General features: G+C 48.6%; 1 protein-coding gene across 2 annotated transcripts in view; it reads left to right on the top strand.

Annotated features, from left to right (window-relative positions):
* The first annotated feature begins 8,899 nt into the window (after positions 1–8,899).
* Positions 8,900–18,497, top strand: part of LOC103190612 (calcium/calmodulin-dependent protein kinase type 1-like) — a 51,538-nt gene continuing 41,940 nt past the window's right edge. The window contains 2 exon segments of one of the 2 annotated variants that reach the window (NM_001292415.1): positions 8,900–9,019; positions 14,094–14,212. In NM_001292415.1, coding sequence (NP_001279344.1) covers positions 14,145–14,212 — 68 coding nt within the window. In that variant the 5' untranslated portion in view covers positions 8,900–9,019; positions 14,094–14,144. 2 annotated transcript variants of the gene reach the window in all.

The raw sequence follows: 18,497 nt of genomic DNA, 5'->3' as shown, positions 1-18,497 counted from the left end.
AGGATGCATCCTGTCCGGACTGAGTGACTTATTCACCTTGAGCACCAACCTTTTTAGTACCTCCTCTCGGTTAATTCTTATCTTATCCAATTTCTCTACCCTCTCCTCCAATACGGTGGCATTGGCTGCATCCTCTTCTTTTGTGAAGACAGATGCAAAATACACATTCAGTACATCAGCCACGTCCTCTGCCTCCACAAGAAGATTTCCTCTTTGGTCCCTAATTGGTCCCATCCTACCTATGACTAACCTTTTATTCTTGATATGCTTATAAAATGCCTTAGGGTTCCCTTTTATGTTACCCACTTATCTTTTCTCATACAATCTCTTTGCCCCTCTCATTTCCTTTTCAGTTCTCCCCTGTACTTTCTATATTCTATTTGAATATCTTCTATATTTTGTACCTGACATTTATCATAAGCCTCCTTTTTCTGTTTTATTTTAATCCCAATTTCCTTATTCATCCAGGGAGGTTTAAATGCCCTATCTTTTCCCCTTTGTGGGAATATATTTGTTCTGTCCCCGAAATATCTCCTCCTTGAAGGCTTCCCATTGCTCGTTAGCTGTTTTACCTGCCAATCTTTCTTTCTAGTCCACCTTGGCTAGGACCCTTTTTTAGCTCAATGAAATTAGTCCTCTTCCAGTTGAGTATTTTCACCTTTGATTGTTCCTTGTCCCTTTCCATAAGTACTATAAACCTAATGGTGTTGTGATCACTATTGTCCAGATGCTCTCCTATTGAAACCTGCTCCATTTGCCCCACTTCATTCCCCAGAACTAGATCCAGTACTGCTTCCTTCCTCGTTCCAATTTCCAGTTTTCTCCCCATATCCCTTACCACCCTGCCCTACCAAAAATATATCAACCTCACTTTTGAATGTGTGGATGGATCCAGCATCCACGGCCTTTTGGAGGAGAGAATTATTATTGTTGTTATCAACCAGGACTGTGAACTCCAAGTCCACAATGTGGGACTTGAACCCACAGCCTGCTGACTCAGAGGTGAACGTGGGAGACACTGCCGGGCTGACACATGCTGAACTGGGCTGATACACTCTTGAGCCGGGCTGACACACTCTGAGCCGGGCTGACACGCTCTGAGCTGGACTGACATGGGCAATGAGCTCAGGAATATGACGAGGGAATGGAGTGAGGAGGAACAGAATGAGAATTCTCTTTGGGAATTAGGTGAGAGTGGGAATTCGGTGCAGAGGGGGAACTACGGTGCAGGTGAGAACTTGTAAAGGAGAAACAAAACCCGCAAGAACCTGCACAAAAGGTCACATTCCTGTGGCGGTAGGTGTAGAGAAGGCGTTTAGTATATAAGGAGTGTGAGCAAGGGAATAAATGGTGTGAAATTACTTGTTTTTACCTATTGAGATATAACAACAACAACAACTTGGATTTATATAGCGCTCTCCACAGCAGACAGCGTCTCAGAGTGCTTTACAGTAACGGATTCCGGGACTGAGCCAGGGGAAGGGGTGGGAAGGTGACTAAAGGCGCAGTCGTAAAGAAAGGTCTTTAGCAGAGCTCTGAAAATGGGAAGGGAGGGAGCGAGACAAAAGGAGTGAGGAAGGCAGTTCCAGAGCCTTGGGGCATAGTGGCTGAAGGCACGGCCGCCGAGGGTGAGGCAGAAGACTTGGGGGACAAGGAGGCGGCCAGACCTGGATGAACGAAGGCAACGGGTACTGTTTTGAGGAGAGAGGAGGTCACAGAAGTAGGGAGGTGCAGAGGAGTACAGGGACTTGAATACAAGGGTGAGCATCTTGAAATCGATCCTCTCTGGGATAGGCAGCCAGTGCAGTCTGGCAAGGACTGGGGTGATCGGGGAGCGGAGTTTCGTGCGGGTGAGAATGCGGGCAGCAGAGTTTTGAATGATTTTGATTTTATGTATGGTAGTGGATGGAAGACCGGCGAGGAGGGCATTTGAATAGTCCAACAACAACAACAAGATTTCATTTATAAAGCGCCTTTCACGTCGGGAAGACGTCCCAAGGCGCTGGACAGTTGGGTCGGGACCCAAGCAGGGGGGAAATGGTCAGGGTGAGGGGAGGGAAGGGAGGGAGCGAGGAGGGGGTAGAGAGTCGAGAGGGGAGCTGAAGGCACGGTCAAAGAGAAAGGTCTTGAGACCGGCCTTGAAGGAGGAAAGGGAGGAAGCGGCGAAGGCACTGGGGGTGGAGTTCCAGAGCCTCGGGGCTGAGAGGCTGAAGGCCCGGCCACCGATGGTAGGGCGGTTGGGGCGGGGGATGTGGAGCAGACCGGAGCCAGAGGAATGGAGGGTACGGGCAGGTAAGTAGGGGAATAGTAGGTCGGAGAGGTAGGAGGGAGCAAGGCCGTGAATGGCCTTGTAGGTGAGGATGAGGATCTTGAATTCGATCCTCTGGGGGTGGAAGGAGGTGCCAGTTGTGGTGCAGATATGAGGAAGAAAGGACAGCTCAGGGTCGAACAGAACGCCGAGGTTCCTGACTTGCTTTGAGAGGTGCAGTGTGCAGCCTTGGATGCTGATGCTGTCAGCGCCTGTCAGTCCAGCTAAGAGGTGACAAAGGCATGGACCAGGGTTTTAGCGGCTTTTGGGGAGAGGTATTGGCAGAGACAGGCAATGCGTCGGAGGTGGTAGAAGGCAGTGCTGGTGAGGGACTGGATGTGGGGGAGGGAGGATAATTGGGGGTCGAACTTGACGCTAGGTTGCGTACGGGTTCGGAGAGTTTTAGGGGGCGGTTGAGTAGGTGGAGGAGGTGAGAGCCGTGAGATTTTAGATGTTGATGAGAGCCAAAGAGTATGGCAAGATATATTACAAAACATGTCTGAAAATCTGACAGGGCAGCTGAGACTCATTTCATGCACACTGTGTGCCATATGGGAACTCCAGGATGGTTCATGTGTTCTGGACAAACACGTGTGTAGGAAGTGCCACCGGCTGCTTGAGCTTGAGCTCAGGGTCGCTGAGCTTGAGGAGCGGCTACAGTCACTACATAGGCTATAGGAGGCTGAAGAATTTATGGATCAAACTTTTCAAGAGGTGGTCACTCCACAGCCACAGAGAGATCAGGAGGTGGTCACCCCACAGCCACAGAGAGTTCAGGAGGTGGTCACTCCACAGTCACAGAGAGATCAGGAGGTTGTCACCCCACAGCCACAGAGAGATCAGGAGGTGGTCACCCCACAGCCACAGAGAGATCAGGAGGTGGTCACCCCAGCTACACAGAGGGCTCAGAAGAAGGGTGAGTGGGTGACCATTCGACGTGGAGCAAAAAAAGAACAGGCAGTACAGAAATCCCCTAAGAGTGTGGCATTCACAAACCGGTTCTCGGTACTGGATACCAGTGAGGAAGCCTCTGGCGAGAAGAGTCAAAAGGTAATGGATGTTCAGGGGGACAAGGAGAAAAATGCCAACGCTGTTGTTATCAGTGATACAACAGTTAAAGGGATAGACAGGAGTTTCTGCCATAAAAGACGGGACTCGCGCATGGTATGCTGCCTCCCTGGGGTCAGGGTACATGACGCCATGGAACAGGTGCAAAATATACTACAGGGGGAAGGGAAAAATCCAGAAGTTGTGGTCTGTCTATGTTGGGATCCGTGATGTAGGTGATAAAAGGCCTGAGACCCTACAGGGAGAATATCAGAAGCTTGGGAAGAAGCTAAAAAGCAGGACCTCAATGGTGGTGATCTCGGGATTACTCCCAATACCTTATGCAAGTGATTACCAAACCGGGAGCATCTGGATAACAGTGATTACAATATCATTAGGTTTAGAATAGTTATGGGAAAGGACAACAATCAATCAAAGGTAAAGACCCTCACCTGGAAGTGGGCTAATTTCAGTGAGCTAAAAAGGGACCTGGCCAAGATAGACTGGAAAGAAAGATTGGCAGATAGACAGCAAATGAACAATGGGAAGCCTTCAAGGAGGAGATAATTTGGGGAGAGAGCAAATACATTCCCACAAAGGGGAAAGGTAAGACAGTCAAACCTCCCTGGATGACTAAAATAAAACATAAAAAGGAGGCTAATGACAAATGTCAGGTCCAAAACACACAGGATAATCAAATAGAATATAGGAAGTACAGAGGAGAAGTGACAAGGGAAGAAAAAGGGGCGAAGAGATTGTACGAGAAAAGATTAGCAGGAAACATAAAAGGGAACCCTAAGGTATTTTATAAGCATATCAAGAGTAAAAGGTTAGTCAAAGGTAGGGTGGGTCCAATTAGGGACCCCAGTGGAAATCTTCTTGTTGAGGCAGAGGCTGATGTACTAAATAAGTACTTTGCAAATATCTTCAAAAACGGTGATGCAACCAATGCCACAATATCACAGGCGTGTGAACAGAAATTGGATATGAAAGAAAGATTGGCAGGTAAAACAACTAAAGAGCAGTGGGAAGTCTTCAAGGATGAGATAGCTCGGGGACAGAACAAATATATTCCCACAAAAGAAAAGTAGGGCATCCAAACCACCCTGAATGACGAAGGTAATTGTGTCTACAATGAAGCAGAAAAAGGAGGCGTATGATAAATGTCAAACCCAAGATACAGAAGACAACCAAATAGAATATAGGAAGTACAGAAGACAACTGAAAAAGGAAATAAGAGGGGCTAAAAAATTATACAAAAAAAAGTTAGCGGGTAACATTAAAGGGAATCCTAAAATATTTTACAAACATATCAAGAAAAAAAAGGTTAGTCAAAGGTAGGGTGGGGCCAATTAAGGACCAAGGGGGAAATCTTATTGTGGAGACAGAGGGCATAGCTGATGTATTGAACGAGTACTTTGCATCTGTCTTCACAAAAGAAGTGGATGCACCAAATGCTGCAGTATCAGAGGAGAGGGTAGAGAAAATGGATAGGATAAGTATAAACAGAAAGGAAGTACTGAAAAGGTTGACTGCGCTGAGGGTAGATAATTCGCCCGGTCCGGACAGGATGAAGCCAACGGTACTATGGGAGGCACGGGTACAAATGGCGGAAGCTTTGGCTACAATTTTTCAATCTTCATTGGACATAGGAGTGGTGCCAGAGGACTGGAGAGTGGCCAATGTGACTCCCCTGTACAAAAAGGGACAGAAGGACAAACCTGGGAACTGCAGGCCTGTCAGCCTAACATCAGTAATAATAATAATAATAATCCTTGCATTTGATATAGCGCTTTTCACGTCGGGAGGACGTCCCAAAGCGCTTCACAGAATATACTGTAAAATGAATTGACTGTATATTTGTGGGCGAACGCGGCAGCCAATTGCACACAGCAATGTCCCACAAACAGTCATAGATTGAAAATGACCAATTTATTATTGTTTTTGTTTTGGAGGGATTATTATTAGGCTCTGTGTGTGGAGTAAGGAAACTTGCCCAAGGTTTCGCCCTCTGCCTGGAATTGAACTCAGGTCTCTCACTTGCAAAGCGAGTGCTCTAACCACTGAGCTACAGGACTCCAGTAGTGGGGAAACTCCTGGAGACTGTAATCCGGGACAGAATAAATCTTCACTTAGAAGAATATGGGTTAATTAGGACAGCCAACACGGATTTGTTAAAGGCAAATCTTGTCTAACAAATCTGATAGAATTTTTCGATGAGGTAACGGAGAGTGTGGATAAAGGTAGTGCAGTAGATATAGTTTATATGGACTTTCAAAAGGCATTTGACAAAGTGCCACATAAAAGAATTGTAAGAAAAATAGAAGCCCATAGTATAAAAGGAACAGTGGCAGCGGATCCAGAACCGGCTGGGAGCCAGAAAGCAGAGAGTTGTGGTGAACGGCTGCTTTTCTGACTGGAGGGAAGTGTACAGTGGCGTTCCCCAGGGATCGGCATTAGGACCACTGCTCTTCTTAATATACATAAATGATCTGGACTTGGGTATAGCAAGTACCATTTCCAAGTTTGCGGACGACACAAAGTTAGGTCGGGTGGTAAACAGTGAGAAGGATAGGAGCCAACTGCAGGAAGACATAGACAGAATGGTAAAATGGGCAGACACATGGCAGATGAATTTCAATGTGGAGAAATGCGAGGTAATGCATTTTGGTAGAAAGAATGAGGGGAGGCAATACAGGCTGGTAATACAATGTTAAGGGGGGTGAAGGAACAGAGAGACCTGGGGGTGCAGGTAAATGAATCCTTGAAGGTGGCAGGACAGGTAGATAAGGCTGTAAAAAGGGCATATGGGATACTAGGCTTTATAAATAGGGGCATAGAGTACAAGAGTCAGAGGTTATGATTAATTTATATAAAACACTGGTTAGGCCTCAGTTAGAATACTGCGCCCAGTTCTGGGCACCGCACTATAGGAAGGATGTTAAGGCATTGGAAAGGGTGCAGAGGAGATTTACAAGAATGGTACCAGGAATGAGGGACCTTGATTATGAGGAAAGGCTAGAGAGGCGAGGATTATTCTCATTGGAGCAAAGAAGGTTACGAGGAGACCTAATAGAGGTCTTCAAAATCATGAGGGGATTTGATAGGTTAGAAAGGGAAAAACTGTTTCCACTGGTCGGTGTGTCGGTAACTCGAGGTCACAGATTTAAAATGGTTTCTAAAAGAAGCAGAGGGGAGGTGAGAAGACATTTTTTCACGCAGCGAGTTTTTCGAATCTGGAACGCATTGCCTGAAAGGGCGGTCGAGGCCGATTCAATAACAACTTTTAAAAACGCGGTGGACGGGTATTTGAGGAGGACGGGTTTGTAGGGTTATGGGGAAAGAGCTGGGGAGTGGGGTTGACATTACATTGTTCTTTTCAAAGAGCTGGCACAGACTCGATGGGCCGAATGGCCTCTTTTTGTGCTGTATGATTCTATGATTCGATGAAAAATCAACGGAGAGGAGGTACTAAAAAGGCTGTTGGTGCTCACCATAGATAAGTCACCTGGTCCGGATGGGATGCATCCTAGGTTACTGAGGGAAGCAAGGGTGGAAATAGCGGAGACTCTGGCCACAATCTTTCAATCCTCTTTGGACACTGGAGTGGTGCCAAAGGACTGGAAGGTTGCAAATGTTACGCCCCTGTACAAAAAGGGGCAGAAGGATAAACCTGAGAACTACAGGCCAGTCAGTCTAACATGAGTAGGAGGGAAACTTCTGGAGACTATAATCCGGGACAATATAAATTCTCACTTAGAAAAATATGGTTTAATAAAGGACAGTCAACACGGATTTGTTAAAGGCAGATTGTGTCTGACAAACCTAATAGAATTTTTGGATGAAGTGACTGAGAGGGTGGATGAAGGTAGTACAGTAGATGTAGTTTATCTAGATTTTCAAAAGGCATTTGACCGTGCCTTCAGCTCCCCTCTCGACTCTCTTCCCCCTCCTCGCTCCCTCCCTTCCCTCCCCTCACCCTGACCATTTCCCCCCTCCTCGCTCCCTCCCTCCCCTCCCCTCACCCTGACCATTTCCCCCCTCCTCGCTCCCTCCCTCCCCTCCCCCTGACCATTTCCCCCCTCCTCGCTCCCTCCCTTCCCTCCCCTCACCCTGACCATTTCCCCCCTGCTCGGGTCATGACCCAACTGTGCAGCGCCTTGGGACGTCCTCCTGACGTGAAAGGCGCTTTATAAATGGAATCTTGTTGTTGTTGTTGTTGAGACACTCACACACACTGAGACACACAGGCAGACATGCACACACACTAAGACACCCACACAGACGCACACAGACACACACACACACTGAGACACACATACAGACATGCACACAGTAACACACACACACACAGACACACACACACACTGAGACACACAGACAGACATGCACACAGTAACACACACACACACTGAGACACACAGACAGACATGCACACAGTAACACACACACACTGAGACACACAGACAGACATGCACAAAGTAACACACCACACACATACACTGAGACACACAGACAGACATGCACAAAGTAACACACACACATACACAGACACACACACACACTGAGACACACAGACAGACATGCACACAGTAACACACACACACACACTGAGACACACAGACAGACATGCACACAGTAACACACACACATACACAGACACACACACACACTGAGACACACAGACAGACATGCACACAGTAACACACACACACACTGAGACACACAGACAGACATGCACACAGTAACACACACACACACTGAGACACACAGACAGACATGCACAAAGTAACACACACACATACACAGACACACACACACACTGAGACACACAGACAGACATGCACACAGTAACACACACACACACTGAGACACACAGACAGACATGCACACAGTAACACACACACACACTGAGACACACAGACAGACATGCACACAGTAACACACACACACACACACACACACTGAGACACACAGACAGACATGCACACAGTAACACACACACACACACACACACACACTGAGACACACAGTCAGACATGCACACAGTAACACGCACACACACACAGACACTGACACACACACACACACACAGGCATAATAAACACACACACACAGACACTGACACACACACACACACACTGCAGAGGGAAGTAGACGCAGCGCTGTGAAGTTTGGGCAGAGAGAGAGGGAGGGACTGAGACACAGAGCCGCCGCAGCGCTGAGAGCCACACAGTGAAAGAAGCGGCTCATACACACACACAACATACAACATACACACACAACATACACACACAACACACACACAACACACAACATACACACACAACACACAACATACACAGCACACACAACACACACACAACACACACACACAACACACACACAACATACACAGCACACACAACACATACACAACACACACACACAACATACACACACACAACATACACACACAACACACACACAACATACACACAACATACACAGCACACGCAACACATACACAACACACACACACAACATACACAGCACACACAACACATACACAACACACACACACAACATACACAGCACACACAACACATACACAACACACACACACAACACACACAACACATACACAATACACAACACACACACACAACACACACAGAGCTTCAGGTAAGAGCTTCAACAAACAGCGCAATGGCTACAGACAGTGTTGGTTCTGAGGCGGAGTTCAGAGCAGCGCCACATTCCTCGCGACAGCTCCGTATCACTGCGAATCCCACAGCGCTGCAGAGCGTCAGACGGTCTGTGTGTGTGTGTGTGTGTGACAGTCTGTGTGAGTGTGTGACAGTCTGTGTGTGTGTGTGACAGTCTGTGTGGTGTGTGTGTGTGTGTGACAGTCTGTGTGAGTGTGTGACAGTCTGTGTGAGTGTGTGACAGTCTGTGTGAGTGTGTGACAGTCTGTGTGTGTGTGTGACAGTCTGTGTGTGTGTGTGTGTGTGACAGTCTGTGTGAGTGTGTGACAGTCTGTGTGTGTGTGTGACAGTCTGTGTGTGTGTGTGACAGTCTGTGTGTGTGACAGTCTGTGTGTGTGTGTGACAGTCTGTGTGAGTGTGTGACAGTCTGTGTGAGTGTGTGACAGTCTGTGTGAGTGTGTGACAGTCTGTGTGAGTGTGTGACAGTCTGTGTGAGTGTGTGACAGTCTGTGTGAGTGTGTGACAGTCTGTGTGAGTGTGTGACAGTCTGTGTGAGTGTGTGACAGTCTGTGTGAGTGTGTGACAGTCTGTGTGAGTGTGTGACAGTCTGTGTGAGTGTGTGACAGTCTGTGTGAGTGTGTGACAGTCTGTGTGAGTGTGTGACAGTCTGTGTGTGTGTGTGTGACAGTCTGTGTGAGTGTGTGACAGTCTGTGTGAGTGTGTGACAGTCTGTGTGAGTGTGTGACAGTCTGTGTGAGTGTGTGACAGTCTGTGTGAGTGTGTGACAGTCTGTGTGAGTGTGTGACAGTCTGTGTGGTGTGTGTGACAGTCTGTGTGGTGTGTGGTGTGTGTGTGTGACAGTCTGTGTGAGTGTGTGACAGTCTGTGTGAGTGTGTGACAGTCTGTGTGAGTGTGTGACAGTCTGTGTGAGTGTGTGACAGTCTGTGTGAGTGTGTGACAGTCTGTGTGTGTGTGTGACAGTCTGTGTGAGTGTGTGACAGTCTGTGTGAGTGTGTGACAGTCTGTGTGAGTGTGTGTGTGACAGTCTGTGTGAGTGTGTGTCAGTCTGTGTGAGTGTGTGTCAGTCTGTGTGAGTGTGTGTCAGTCTGTGTGAGTGTGTGTCAGTCTGTGTGAGTGTGTGACAGTCTGTGTGAGTGTGTGTGTGACAGTCTGTGTGTGTGTGTGTGACAGTCTGTGTGAGTGTGTGACAGTCTGTGTGAGTGTGTGACAGTCTGCGTGAGTGTGTGACAGTCTGTGTGAGTGTGTGACAGACTGTGTGAGTGTGTGACAGTCTGTGTGAGTGTGTGACAGTCCGTGTGAGTGTGTGACAGTCTGTGTGAGTGTGTGACAGTCTCTGTGTGTGTGAGACAGTCTGTGTTTGTGTGTCTGTGTGTGTGTGAGAGTGTGTGTGTGTGACAGTGTGTCTGAGTATCTGTATGTGACAGTGTGTGTGAGAGTGTGCGTGACAGTGTGTGTGTGAGTGTCAGTGTGTGCGAGTATCTATGTGTGACAGTGTGTGTGAGTGTGTGTGTGAGAGTGTGTCTCTGTGTGACAGTGTGTGTGAGAGTATCTGTGTGTGACAGTGTGTGACAGTGTGTGTGTGACAGTGTGTGAGAGTGTCTGTGTGTGACAGTGTGTGTGAGTGTCTGTGTGTGAGAGTGTCTGTTTGTGAGAGTGTGTGTGTGTGTGTGTGTCTGTCTGTGAGAGTGTGTGTGTGTCTGTCTGTGACAATGTGAGTGTCTGTGTGTGTGTGTCTGTGTGTGAGTGTGTGCATCTGTCTGTGAGAGTGTGAGTGTATGTGTGTGAGTGTGTGTGTGAGTGTCTATGTGTGAATGTGTGTGTGAGAGTGTCTGTGTATTAGTGTGTATGTGTGTGTCTGTCTGTGAGTGTATGTGTGTGTGAGAGTGTCTGTGTGTGTCTGTGTGAAAGTGTATGTGTGTGAGTGTCTATGTGTGTGTGTGTGTGTGTGAGTGTACGTGTGTGAGGTTGTGTGTGAGTGTGTGTGTATGAGAGTGTGTGTGTGTCTGTGTGTGAGAGTGTCTGTGTGAGTGTGTCTGGGTGAGAGTGTGTGTGTGTCTGTGTGTGAGAGTATCTATGTGAGTGTGTCTGGGTGAGTGTGTCTGGGTGAGAGTGTGTGTGTGAGTGTCTATGTGAGAGTCGTCTGTATGTGAGTGTGTGTCTGTGTGTCTCTCTGAGTGTGACTGTCTGTGTGCACCTCTCTGTGACTGTCTCTTTGTGTTTGTGTGCGTCTCTCTGTGACTGTGTGTGTGTCTCTCTCTGTGACTGTGTGTGTCTCTCTTTCTGTGACTGTGTGTGTGTCTCTCTCTGTGACTGTGTGTGTCTCTCTCTCTGTGACTGCCTCTGTGACTGTGTGTGTGTCTCTCTCTCTGTGACTGTCTCTTTGTGTTTGTGTGCGTCTCTCTGTGACTGTGTGTGTGTCTCTCTCTGTGACTGTGTGTGTCTGTGACTGTGTGTGTGTGACTGTCTCTCTCTGTGACCGTGTGTGTGTGTCTCTCTCTCTCTCTGTGACTGTGTGTGTGTGTCTCTCTCTCTGTGACTGTCTCTGTGACTGTGTGTGTGTCTCTCTCTGTGTGACTGTGTGTGTCTCTCTCTCTGTGACTGTGTGTGTCTCTCTCTCTCTGTGACTGTGTGTGTCTCTCTCTCTGTGACTGCCTCTGTGACTGTGTGTGTGTCTCTCTCTGTGACTGTGTGTGTCTCTCTCTCTCTGTGACTGTGTGTGTGTCTCTCTCTCTCTCTCTGTGACTGTGTGTGTGTCTCTCTCTCTGTGACTGTCTCTGTGACTGTGTGTGTCTCTCTCTCTGTGACTGTGTGTGTGTCTCTCTCTGTGACTGTGTGTGTCTCTCTCTCTCTGTGACTGCCTCTGTGACTGTGTGTGTCTCTCTCTCTGTGACTGTGTGTGTCTCTCTCTCTCTGTGACTGCCTCTGTGACTGTGTGTGTGTCTCTCTCTGTGACTGTGTGTGTGTCTCTCTCTGTGACTGTGTGTGTCTCTCTCTCTCTGTGACTGCCTCTGTGACTGTGTGTGTGTCTCTCTCTGTGACTGTGCGTGTCTCTCTGTGACTGTGTGTGTGTCTCTTTCTGTGACTGTGGATGTGTGTTTCTATGTCCATCTCTGTGACTATCTCTCTGGGTGTGTCTCTCTGTGTGTGTCTGTCTCTGTGTGTGCCTCTATAACTGTCTGTGTGTGAATCTCTGTGACAGTCTGTCTGTGTCTCTCTCTCTCTAACTGTCTCTCTGTGTGTCTCCCTCTGTGACTGTTTGTGTGTGTCTCTCTCTCTTTGACTGTGTGTGTGTGTGTCTCTCTCTCTCTGGTACTGTGTCTCTCTCTCTGTGACTGTGTGTCTCTCTCACTGTGTGGTTGTCTGTCTCTGTGTATATATCTCTTTGTGACTGTCTGCCTATGTATGTGTGTGTGTGTGTGTGTGTGTGTGTGTGTGTGTGTGTGACTGCATGTGTGTGTATATCTCTCTCTGGGGCTGTCTGTCTGTGTGTCTCTCTCTGCGACTACCTGTCTGTGTGTGTCTCTGTGACTATCTGTCTGTGTGTGTACATCTCTCTCCAATTGCCTGTGTGTGTGTGTCTGTCTCTGCGTGTATATCTCTCTGACTGTCTGTGTGTGTGTGACTACCTGCGTGTGTGACTCTGTGTGTGTGTATATATCTCTCTGTGTGACTGTGTGTGCGTGTATATATCTCTGTGTGTGACTCTCTGTGTGTGTATATCTCTGTGTGATTGCCTCTGTGTGTATATCTCTGTGTGACTGTCTGAAAGGCATGAAAGGCGCTATACAAATGTAATCTTGTGTGTATGTATCCGTGTGACTGTGTGTGTGCGTATATCTCTGTGTAACTGTCTCTGTGTGTGTGTCTCTGTGACTGTCTGTGTGTGTGTGTGTGTGTGTGTTTGTCTCTGTGTGACTGTGTGTGTATATATCTCTCTGTGTATGTATGCAGATGACACCCAACTCTATCTTTCTGCCCCCACCCTCAACTCCAGGACCACCACTGTCCTGACAGACTGTCTGTCGGACATCAAGTCCTGGATGAGGGCAAATTTCCTACAGTTGAATGTGAACAAGACTGAGGCCCTCCTGATTGGCTCACACCAGCACCTCAGCACCTCAGGCTCTGGCAGCATCAACCTCCATGGTTGCACATTACACCTCACCAGCCAGTCAGGAACCTCGGTGTCTTGCTCGACCCTCAACTGTCTTTTCTCCTCCACATCTAAGCCATGACTCATTCTGCCTTCCCTCACCTCCGTAACATCGCCCGACTCCGCCACTACCTCACCCCTCAGGACAATGAAACTCTTGTTCACGCCTTCATCACCTCCAGGCTCGACTATGCAAATGCTCTGCTTGTCGGCCTTCCCAACTCCTCCCTCCACAGGCCGCAGATAATCCAGAACTCTATTATAATATTATTATTATAACTCTGCAGCCCGTGTCCTCTCCGGCACTAAACTCCGTGACCCAATCTCCCCCATTCTCGCCCGACTCCATTGGCTCCCTATCCTTCAGAGGATCCAGTTCAAGATCCTGGTCCTCACCTACAAAGCCCTCCATGGCCTCACCCCACCCTACCTCTGTGACTTCCTAACCTCCTACCAACCCGCTCGCTCCCTCCGCTCAGCCGGCTCCGGCCTTCTCCACGTCCCCCAACCCATCTGCCCCACCATTGCCGGGAGAGCCTTCAGCCACTCTGCCCCCAACCTCTGGAACTCCATCCCCCAGTCACTCCGCCTCGCCCCCTCCTTAGCCTCCTTCAAGTCCCGCCTCAAAACCCTCCTCTTCAACCATGCCATTGGTCACCCCCTTCCCGTCCCCTCCCTTCTACTCCCCTGACCCCAGCTCGGGTCTGAAATGCTGTACACTGTCCAGCGCCTTGGGACGTCCTCCCGACATGAAATGCGCTATACAAATGTAATCTTGTTGTTGTGTGACTAACCTTGTGTGTGTGTGTGTGTGTGTATATCTCTCTCTGTGGCTATCTGTGTGTGTGTGCGACGCTGACCCTGTCTCTCTTTGCAGTAGAAGGAGCTGTGGGTTTGGCTAATATCAGGAACAGTTGCTGTGGGAGAGATGGACAGACCGTGGAAAAGGAAAACGGAGATCAAAAAGATGTACGAATTCAAGGATGTTCTGGGAACGTGAGTACAGGAGAGGTGGGCTGCTCACACTCACACCAAGTGTGGTCAGAGCGTAACCACTGCCTCAGTGTATCAGTGCATCGCTATAACAACAAATAACATTTATACAGCACCTTTCATGTTGGGAGGATGTCTCAATGCGCTGCACAGTGAAGGATTTGCACCCGAGCTGACGGCTGAAGTCAGGAGAGGTGGAGGGCAAGGAGGACGGAGGATGACCAAAGGCGCAGTTGGAGAGGAGAATCTTTAGACGGGCCTTGAAGGAGGCAAGGAATGAGGCGAGGCAGAGTGGCTCCGGATGGAGTTCCAGAGGGTGGGGGCAGAAAGGTTGAATGTTGAACCGCCGATGGTGGGGTGGGCAGTGCCGGAGACATGGGGCAGGCCGGAACCCACCGAGCGGATAGAGCTGATAGGTCGATATAGCGTTAGCAGGTCAAAGAGGTAGGGAGGAGCAAGACCATGGAGGCTTTGAAAGTGAGGACAAGGATCCGTGAGGTGGAGTGTGCGTCCATGAATAGTGTTGCTATCAGAGCCTGAAGTGACAGGAGCGAAGCAGGAGGGCCTCAGTCTTGTCGACATGGAGTCGTGTAGCTTAGTGTTTGGAGCACTCGCTTTGCAAGCGAGACACCTGGGTTCAATTCCAGGCAGAGGGCGAAACCTTGGGCAAGTTTCCTTACTCCACACAGAGCCTAATAATAATCCCTCCAAAACAAAAAATCAATAATAAATTGGTCATTTTCAATCCACGACTGTCTGTGGGACACTGCTGTGCACAATTGGCTGTCGGGTTTCGCCCACAAATATACGGTCAATTCACTTTACTGTCTATTCTGTGAAGCGCTTTGAGATAATAATAATAATAATAATAATAATCCTTGCATTTGATATAGCGCTTTTCACGTCGGAAGGACGTCCCAAAGCGCTTCACAGAACACACTGTAAAGTGAATTGACTGTAAATTTGTGGGCGAACGCGGCAGCCAATTGCGCACAGCAATGTCCCACAAACAGTCGTAGATTGAAAATGCCAATTTTATTATTGTTTTTGGTTTTGGAGGGATTATTATTAAGCTCTGTGTGGAGTAAGGAAACTTGCCCAAGGTTTCGCTCTGCCTGGAATTGAACTCAGGTCTCTCGCTTGCAAAGCGAGTGCTCTAACCACTGAGCTACAGGACTCCACAAGATGTCTAGAAGATGTCAAAAGCGCTATATCAAATGCAAGGATTATTATTATTATTATTCTACTGGAGAAAGTTAGTTCTCATACAGGACTTGATGTCTGACAGTAGTGTTCCTGGAGTTGAGGGTGAAGGCAGCGAGATAAATTTGGGGTGAGGAAGGTGACCCTACATCTTCGGATGGTATCACCAAGCGGGATCATGTAGATATTAAAAAGGAGGTGACCAAAGGAACGCTGCACTTGCCGGTGCGAGGGCTGGAGGAGAAGCCATCAGTGAAAATGAATCGCTGATGTTGGGAAAGGTAGGAACAAGACCAAGCATGGACAGCACCATGAAGGTACAGCTGAAGGGAGAGGCAGTGGACAAGAATACAGTAGTCAACGAAGGTGTTGAAGGTGGCGGAGAAATTGAGAAGGACGAGAAGACAGAGAAAGCCCTGCACAGCCCCACACACAGCCCCACACATACCCCACACGCAGCCTCACAAACAGCCTCACTTACAGCCCCATACACACCAGATACAGAGCCTCACACACAGCCCCACACTCACACAGAGCTCCACAAACAGCCTCACACTCACAGACAGCCTTACACACAGCCTCACACTCACACACAGCATCACACAACCTCACTCACAAACAACCTCACACAGTCTCTCTCTCAAACACACACACACACACACACACACAAACAGACCCACAGCCTCTCACACACAGAAAGCCTCATAGTCACACAACCTCTCACTTACACAAAACAACAACAAAATTACATTTGTAAAGCGCCTTTCACGTTGGCAGGACGTCACAAGGTGCTGAACATTTGGGGATCAGGACCCGAGCTTAACATAACATAACATGTAGGAGCAGGAGTAGGCCATTCGGCCCTTCGAGCCTGCCCCGCCATTCAATCAAGGCTGATCTTCTAATCCAACTCCAGCTAATAACCTAACCCTGCCTTATCCCCATATCTCTTAATCCCTTTTGCAATAAGAAATCTATCTATCTTGCTTGAGGGGCCATGGTTGGGATGAGGGAGGGCAGAGAGGTAGGAGGCTGAAGGCACAGTCGAAAAGGAGGGTCTTGAATCGTGCCATAAAGGAGGCAAGGGAGGGAGCACGGCAAAGGGATTCTGGGATGGAGTTCCAAAGGGTAGAGCCAGAGAGGCTGAAAGCCCGACCGCCAATGGTATGGTGGGTCAGGCGGAAGACATGGAGCAGGATGGAGTCCACTGAATGGAGGGAATGGGCAGATTGATAGGAGGTCAGCAGGTCAGAGAGGTAGGAGGGGGCAAGGCCATGGAGAGCTTTGAAAGTGAGGACGAGGATTTTGAATTCTATCCTCTGGGGGATGGGGAGCCAGTGGAGCCAGGCAAGGGTAGGGCTGATGGGGTCACGAAGCCTGGTGTGGGAGAGGACACGAGCTGCAGAGTTCTGGATGATCTGCAGCTTGTGGAGGGAAAAGTTGGGGAGGCCGCTAAGGAGGGAGTTTCCATAGTCGAGCCTTGAGGTGACGAATGCATAGATGAGGGTTTCGGCAGCCTGAGGGGTGAGGCAGTGGTGGAGTTGAACAATGTTGCGGAGGTGGGGGAAGGCGGAGCGGATCATGACACATATATGGGGGAGAAAGGACAGTTGAGGGTCGAACAAGACACCCAGGTTCCTGGCTTGGTGAGGTGGAGTTTGCATCTTTGGATGCTGATGCTGCCACTGCCTGAGGTATGGAGGCCCTGGTGTGAGCCACTCAGGTGGGCCTCGGTCGTGCTGACATTCAGCTGCAGAAAGTTGTCTCTCATCCAGGACGATGTCTGAAAGAGCCTCACATACAGCCTCACATTCATCGACAACCTCACACACAGTCTCACACTCACACAAAGTCTCATTCTCACACACAGCGTCACACACAGCCTAACACTCACAGACAGCCTCACAAACAGACCCACAGCTTCACACTCACAGACAGCCTCACACACTCGAGCCTTGATGTGTTGAAATTGTGGGTGAGAGTTTTGGTGGTTTCACACACAGCATCACACTCATACACAGACCCACCGCCTCACGCTCACACACAGACCCTAATCTATGATTCTCTAAGTTTGGGCCGAATGACCGCCTTCTGTGCTGTATGATTCTATGAGACCCACAGCCTCACACTCACACACAGCCTCAAAGCCCTAACCTGGGCTCAACACCAGGCTGATCAATGCTGGAGGGCATTCAGTGTGGGTGTCTGTGGGATCCTGAGTATCATGTGAATGAGGTTTGCTGCGTCTTATATACAGATGTATGTAGCTGGGAGAAGCTGTCCCTGAGTCAGAGCGGAATGTTTGTATTCTGGCCGGGACAGTTTCTTGGATGTGTTATTGCTGGAGGAATGCTCAAGCTATTAATAGTGCCTGTGACCATGCCAGAATGTTTCCATAATTTGTTTCATTCAGATTACAGCTGTGCAGAAATAAACAGCTCCTGCTTGATGTGAGGGTTGCTAAGTGGTGTGCATTCCTACAGAACATCAAAGTGCAGTCAGGCCCACCCTAGTACCATACCATTCCCAGGCCAGATCGCAAATTGGCTTTTGGGGAAAGTGCCCACAAATCTTTATACATCAAAAATGATGGCTTCCATCCCCTCCCCGGATCTGGCTGCACAGTTGATGCTGGACACTGGGGGGTCTCTGCGAGCCTATGTTACACTGGGCTTTGCTGGTAAATGCTGTACATCTTCCTGCTCTGACAGTGAGCCTCAACCTTACCCAGGGTGCACTCACACTCTTCTCACCACTGAGAGTTGGGAGCTAGACAACAGTACAGGATCGTGGGCAGCAGAATTTAATTCTGCAATTACTGATTGGCATTTCCTCAGTAATGCTATTTCATTTGATAATGCGTTTGACGTTTTATGATAAATAATAATAATCCTTGCATTTGACGTTAAACTTTTATAAAGACCTTCACAGAGAAGCAATTTTGAGTGTGGAGACTGTTTTTTGTGGGTGAATGTGGCGGCCAAAGTGTTCACAGCAATATCCCACCTGAAGCCATGAAGTGAATGACTGATTTTCTCTGGGGGAATATTGGCCAGGACACAGGGAGTGAAACTCCATTTCGAGT

The sequence above is a fragment of the Callorhinchus milii genome, unplaced genomic scaffold (genome assembly GCF_018977255.1).
Source record: "Callorhinchus milii isolate IMCB2004 unplaced genomic scaffold, IMCB_Cmil_1.0 Scaffold12, whole genome shotgun sequence".
NCBI lineage: Eukaryota > Metazoa > Chordata > Chondrichthyes > Chimaeriformes > Callorhinchidae > Callorhinchus > Callorhinchus milii.
This window is presented reverse-complemented; position numbering and strand designations above follow the sequence as displayed.